This window comes from Gavialis gangeticus, unplaced genomic scaffold (genome assembly GCF_001723915.1).
Source record: "Gavialis gangeticus isolate Ggan-Ray unplaced genomic scaffold, GavGan_comp1, whole genome shotgun sequence".
Lineage (NCBI taxonomy): Eukaryota > Metazoa > Chordata > Crocodylia > Gavialidae > Gavialis > Gavialis gangeticus.
Genome location: NW_017728995.1, coordinates 32,253,764 through 32,260,028, shown reverse-complemented (window position 1 = coordinate 32,260,028; position 6,265 = coordinate 32,253,764). Strand labels below are relative to the sequence as shown.

General features: G+C 51.0%; 1 protein-coding gene across 2 annotated transcripts in view; it reads left to right on the top strand.

Moving 5' to 3' along the window:
* The window catches only part of BCL6 (B-cell CLL/lymphoma 6), a 34,112-nt gene extending 29,571 nt beyond the window's left edge, over positions 1-4,541 (top strand). Inside the window, exons 7-10 of one of the 2 annotated variants that reach the window (XM_019503471.1) lie at positions 883-1,050; positions 1,562-1,692; positions 2,403-2,540; positions 3,828-4,541. In XM_019503471.1, the coding sequence (XP_019359016.1) occupies positions 883-1,050; positions 1,562-1,692; positions 2,403-2,540; positions 3,828-3,971 (581 nt within the window). In that variant the 3' untranslated portion in view covers positions 3,972-4,541. Of the gene's footprint in view, positions 1-879; positions 1,051-1,561; positions 1,693-2,402; positions 2,541-3,827 lie in introns of both variants that reach the window. The other variant, XM_019503469.1, reaches the window with a different exon arrangement.
* The last annotated feature ends 1,724 nt before the right edge of the window (positions 4,542-6,265 follow it).

Sequence of the window (6,265 nt, the reverse complement as noted above, 5' to 3'; positions counted from 1 at the left end):
CCCTCAATAAGTCTCCCACACCAGTCAAAAAGGAGAACTTTATTGATTACAGGGGGTAGGGTAAACTAGGGTACAGGATAGAGCAATATCTAGAAATCCTAAAGAGCAAACAGTCTGGCTGTGGTAGCCTTTTGATTATGCATCTGTGATACTTCCAGCTAAATATCTAATCAGATTGAGTAGCTTACTCACAAGCATCTTCCAAAGGCAGGTGAAGTTTCCCTTTGGAGGCAGGCGGTCCCTAGCTCGTGAGTTTGGGGGGAGAGAGCCAGTTTCAGATATTAAGGCTTCTCTGTCCCCTGCCTGGCTGCTGCGTCACCTCATGGCCGGAGAGGAGAGCCCGCCCCCTTCCCCGTCCTAACTTATATAGCCCCTGTGACCTCATTCACCTGGGCCAGCGGAGGTCAGCCCCAGTTGGCTGTCAGCCAACCAATCTGAAATGCATCACCTGTTACCGGGCAGATTCCAGCTCCCCAGGTAGATGCCCCTCACCCAGGTAAGTGATGCAAGTCACGTAGGCAGAGGGAGCAGGTTCCCCCTCCCTGAGGAATGCAGCCAGCTCCAGTTCCCTAAAGAGACAGGCTGAGGGGGTGGTCCCCTGTGTGCTGGGCCCACCCTAATTGAATGGTCACAGCACAGAGATTTAAATCACAGTGTCACAGGGCAGAGATTTTTGGGGAGAAACCAAGGTGGCTTTCTGCCACACACCTTGCCTCGATCTTGGACCTCTTATCTCCGCCAAGGGCATCACGAAGGAGCTGCTGATCTTTTGCCGAGTCCCAGACAGGGTCCCCCCGGCTTTCTGTGCTCCCCGAGCCCACGGCGCATCCCGGGCACGACTACCCACGTGCTGATCTCCTACATTTTCCTCTTTCCCAGCAGAAAACGGCGCCTTCTTCTGCAACGAGTGTGACTGCAGGTTTTCGGAAGAGGCTTCTCTCAAGAGACACTCCCTGCAGGTGCACAGCGACAAGCCGTACAAGTGCGACCGGTGCCAGGCCTCCTTCCGCTACAAAGGGAATCTCGCCAGCCACAAAACCGTTCACACAGGTACGGCCCGTCGTTCCCATCCAGGCTTTGGGAGCGTGTTGAAGTGGGGCCTCAAATGCCCGAGCATTACAGACCCATATAGCGTACGCATCGCTGGGTGGGGCACCTAGCTTGTGCCTGGGTGCAAGGGCATCTCTGATGGGGGAAGAGCAACGTTGGCCTCACACCTTGGGGTCAACACAGAGGGCAGCAATGCAACTTTTTAAAATTGCACCGAACGGAGTGCGATGTTAAAAAAAGACAAAAACACAAATCTTGTGTTTGCAGTGGAGGCATCCAGGTGCTGCCCAGCCTGGGGAAATCTTACTGGTAATGGGAGAATAGCTGGGAAGCGAAGGGAATGGAGGGTTAGTCTCCACTCAGAAATCTTAGGGGATGGGAGGATGTTACCTGGTTCTTGTTAACACTTACACAACCAATTCACATGTCGAAGAGAGGAAGTCTGTGGCAAAGATTGGCTCTGGGTACCGTGGGCTAAACAGGCCTCTCTTTCTTCCCGTTTGGACAACAGGGGAGAAACCGTATCGGTGCAATATCTGCGGCGCGCAGTTCAACCGACCGGCCAACTTGAAAACCCACACGCGCATCCATTCAGGGGAGAAGCCCTACAAGTGCGAGACCTGCGGAGCCAGATTTGTCCAGGTCAGGACTGGCGCTAACTACCCAGAGTAGTGGTTTGGGGATAGGGTGGGGGTTTCCTCTTGTCAGGGCCTGAGCTGCTTTGCTGCGTGGCCTGGGGACGTGAGGAAAAGACTTGGAGAAAGTGTCTGGGCGAAGGATGCTCCTTGCTATAGCGGAGAAAAACACGGGACTGCAGACTTTGCTCTTAGCAGTTAGCTTAGCTATTAATCTGACCCTGGCTTTTGCCTCTTGCATTTCTCCATGAGCTGCGGGGGCTCGGGTTGGGTTTATGTTACAAACATCAGCAGCTGATGCTTAGGGGCGTGCGATTATCTAGGACCCCAAGAAACTCCCTGCCGGGTACCACTGGGAAAGGGTGTGCCAGGCTGGGCTGAGATGTGGCTCTTCACACTCCAGCTGGGACATCTGAGGAGCTGTAAGAGCAACTGGATAGTCCCTTCAGACCAAAGCTTCATAGCATGGCTATGACTGGCGCACGGTCCAGCTAGTCCAGGAGCAATTCTCATGGCGCTGGGGGAAGCAACCGCTCCTGCGTGATCCAGGCTTGTGCAGTCCAGACCCCTGGGGCAGCGGGAGGGAGGGATGCATCTTCCTGACCCCAGCCCTTGGCCACCAGCTCATGCTTTGAAGGTGGGGGGTGTTAGACACCGCTTGCAGGACAGCCTCAATGCAGCGGGTACCCGTCTGTGACGCTGTCTCCTCCGTGACAGGTCGCTCATCTCCGTGCGCACGTGCTCATCCACACGGGCGAGAAACCGTACCCCTGCGAAATCTGCGGCACGCGCTTCCGGCACTTACAGACCCTCAAGAGCCACCTTCGAATCCACACGGGAGAGAAACCGTACCATGTAAGTGACCTGCGGGGACTGAGAGCTGAAGCCCCTTAGGAGGCAGAAGGCTGATGGCCTCAAGACTGACCCCCCGCTCCGGGTGCCCCTGGACAGCCTCGGGCATCCTCAGAAGACCTTTCCCCAAGGTTGCTTTTCCTCTCCCTGTGCAAAGCCAGCTGCTGAGGTAGCATTTCACCCAGACCAGCTGCACGTGGAAGTGCGTGGTGCGCACACCTTGGCTGTAATTTTTTTTTTTTTCCATTTCCCTTCCCTACCTAGAGAAGGTCACTGTTCCTTGAGGAGCCTGCAAGTTCCCAAGGGATCTTTCCCCTTTCGCTATATGCAGACTAAGATGCTGGTGCGGAGCGAGAAGCGAGGTGCAATGCACCTGGGTGGATCTAGGCCCCGCTGGCTTCTCTCTGACCCCGGAGTCTGTGGTGTCCCACTGGGCACAGCTTGTCCCGGTGGGCTGCTTTTACCCCTGACCCAGCTAGATCAAAATCCAGAGCGATGCAGCTTAACCTTGAACTGAATAAAGATGGGTACTCATCTGGAGCCGGCCAGAAAAGGCTGCCACCAGAACCCAGAGTAGCTGGGGCATGGTGAAGCATCCGGCCTTACCAGTACCACCCCCCAGACTGCTCTCCAGCCCATGGAGAGTGTGAGAAGACCCCCACCCAGCTGTAGGGAGGAGGTCACACAATCCCTCCAGCTGGTGGGATGAGTTCAGATAGACATGGACGTCCCCCCACAGGAGTAGGGACTGTTTAGAGGTTTAAAGAAGACATCCCAGTTTGCTCCTGGCTAGCTGCTTGACTGCTCTGAGTGTCCCTCTCTGTGACTGGGGAGGCGGGGGGCTATAGACCGCGGGGGTGCTCCCAGCTGCTTAGTCGTGGGAGCTTGAAATGCGCTGGAGGGAAGGTGCTACAGACCGGCAACGCTGCCACGTTGCTTGCAAAAATCCCATTGGGACTTGAACCAACCGGCTACGAGGCTGAGGCAGAGCTGTCGGCTTCTCCGTGACATTATCTTGACATGAAAGGGGGACTGGAACTCATGAGACCGGGGCTCAACTTCAAGCTCTGCCACAGACCCCCCGGGGTGGCCAGTGGCATGTCCCTTAGCCCCTCTGTGCCCCCATTGTCCTGTCTGTAGAAGAGGCATCGTGCTCCCAGGGCGCAAGAATGACCCGGAGGTGGCACTCGACCGTGGGGACCAGGGAGCCGTGAGGGCAGCTCGAACACAAAACCTCCTATGCAAGCACCCTCCGTCTCACCCGCTTTCCTTTCCCTCTCCCCCCTGCAGTGTGAGAAGTGTAACCTGCATTTCCGCCACAAAAGCCAGCTGCGGCTGCATCTCCGGCAGAAACACGGCGCCATCACCAACACCAAGGTGCAGTATCGCGTCTCCACGACAGAGGTGCCCCCAGAGCTGCCCAAGGCGTGCTGAAAGCGGACGGGTGGCATCGACAATGTCCAAAGGCTACTTGTAACACTTTACAATGTTCATCACGTGATGGAGTGCCTCTAAGCCCATCGTGCAGATAGGTGAAAAACAAATATTAACACACACACACATACACACACATACACACAAAAAAGACAAAAATACACGGGTTTTATTTTTCCCAGTTATGTGAAAGTAAAATAATAATAATAATAATAATAAAATTATTCAGATCTTTTTTGTGTATAAGAGAGGAAAAATAACAATAGTCCTTTTACATGTCTGTGCAGTGGAGTGTTGATAATCTCTGGAGTTTGACCTTCACAGCCTGAAGATGAGGAATGTAATTTTTTTTTTTTTCGGGGGGTGGGGAGGGAACAATTTTGGTTTCTTTTTTTTGTATGCAAAACGTGTGCGTTTTTGTTTTAAAGAGAGATGAATTGTGTATGCTATGAAAGACAGGGCTTTAATGTTTTTAACCAAAGGTGAAGGAATCTATGACAGAGTTGTAAATATATAGATATATATATATATATATATATATAAATAAATAAATATATATAGCTATATATAGATATATATATATCTATATATAGATATATATAAAATCAATATATATAGACCTTTAAAAAAAAAAGATATATTAAAAATATATATAAAATGCATTAAAGGCTCAGTTGGTATCTGCAGGCAGATGCCAGCCTGAGAATCTTTATTGTGATAGAGCACTTAACGAGATATTTTAAAGTATTGCATCTTACAAGTAAGAAAATATTTTGTCTAAATGCATCCGTGTATTTGTATTTTTTTGCAAGTGAAGGTTTACAATTTACAAAAAAAAAAAAAAGGTGTGTATTAAACCGACAAAGCTGAAGAAGGAATTTAAAATAATAAGAAGAAAGTGTAATTTTTTTTTTGTTCTAGTTTTCAGTCTGTATATATGTAAAATGTGGTTCGCACGGTGCCTTTCTTTTCAATGGAAGTTTTCAATGTATGGACTACATGAGCCCAGCGTCCTTTTCAAGGTACAGCTTCGACGTTTGCAGAAAGGAGTCTGAATTGAACTCTTCAAAGGGGAATGTTTTTTGGGGGGGTGTTGTCTTATTTTACGTGCTTGTGTTTTAAACAATCTCGGGCGGACAGGGTTTGGGCTGTGTCTAAACTGCATTAATGCGTTCTGTAAAATATAGCTGTACAAATACAAGAATAAAATGAAGAAAAGTAAAGTACACGCGAGTGAGGAGGATTTTCTTGGGGTTGGGTTTTTTTTGAGTCTGCCCAGAAACATCTCGGCCTCGCATGCTCACCCTTGAGAGGCACACGCAGGGGCTGATCCCAAGTCACGGAGGCTTGTAGAAAGGCTTCGCAGGTCTGTCTGCAATCATTGATGGAGGCATGTTAGGATGGACCTGATCCAGAATAAGCAGACCGCGTAGGCTCTGAGCCAGGAGGGCTCAGCACCCCTGAAATGCCAGCTGCCTTACGGAGGGGTCCGTCCCGGAAAACAATATCTTCCATCCTCGTACCCAGCGCCACGTGTCTGGATTACTGAGGGTCTCCAGATTGGCATGGCCTCTCATCAGGGCTTCTCGGGCAATAAGAGGTCTGTGTCCCAGATGGTTTGACTATGAATTCCCTCTCCATTTGCAACCATTCATGACCCTCTCCTAACCTTGTGCCAACCCTGCTGGTAGACACATCGGGTTAGGAAAGTACTTGGGGAGCTGGAAAGGAAGAGCCATTGTGCAGTGCCGGTCTGAACAGGGTGGAGAGCATCTGAGGTGGTAAATGAAACAGCTACTTGGTCCCACGTGTGTTTGTTTGCTACCCCTTTTTGTTGGGCTGTTCCAAAGGCAAGTGCTGGAGACAGGGAGCGCACACGCATTGGTTAACCAAGGGCAGGCTGGCTCATAGGCAATGCATTTTAGCCCCTGAAAAGACCCATTAAGCTTCAGCGGAAAGCCATAATAGCACTCAGGGATCCTGCCAGCTTTTCCATCACATAGACCCCCTCGCAGCCCATTGCATCAGGGTGGGTGAGACCCACCTGTTTCCCTAACTGATGGCAATCCCAGGATGGACACGTGTCCCCCCCCCCCGAACCGAAATGACCAGCTTCTTTTAATTAGATGTTCTTTCATCTGAGTCGGGAGCAAGGCTGAGCGACTCTGCCCCGCCCTTCTCCAGGAGAAACCAAAAACTTTCTGAAATAGCAGTAAAAGGAACAAGCTGCACGGGGCTGGGGGCTTTGGTGCTGCGGGACAGGAGTACCCCCGCGGCAGTTCCTGAAATAAGCA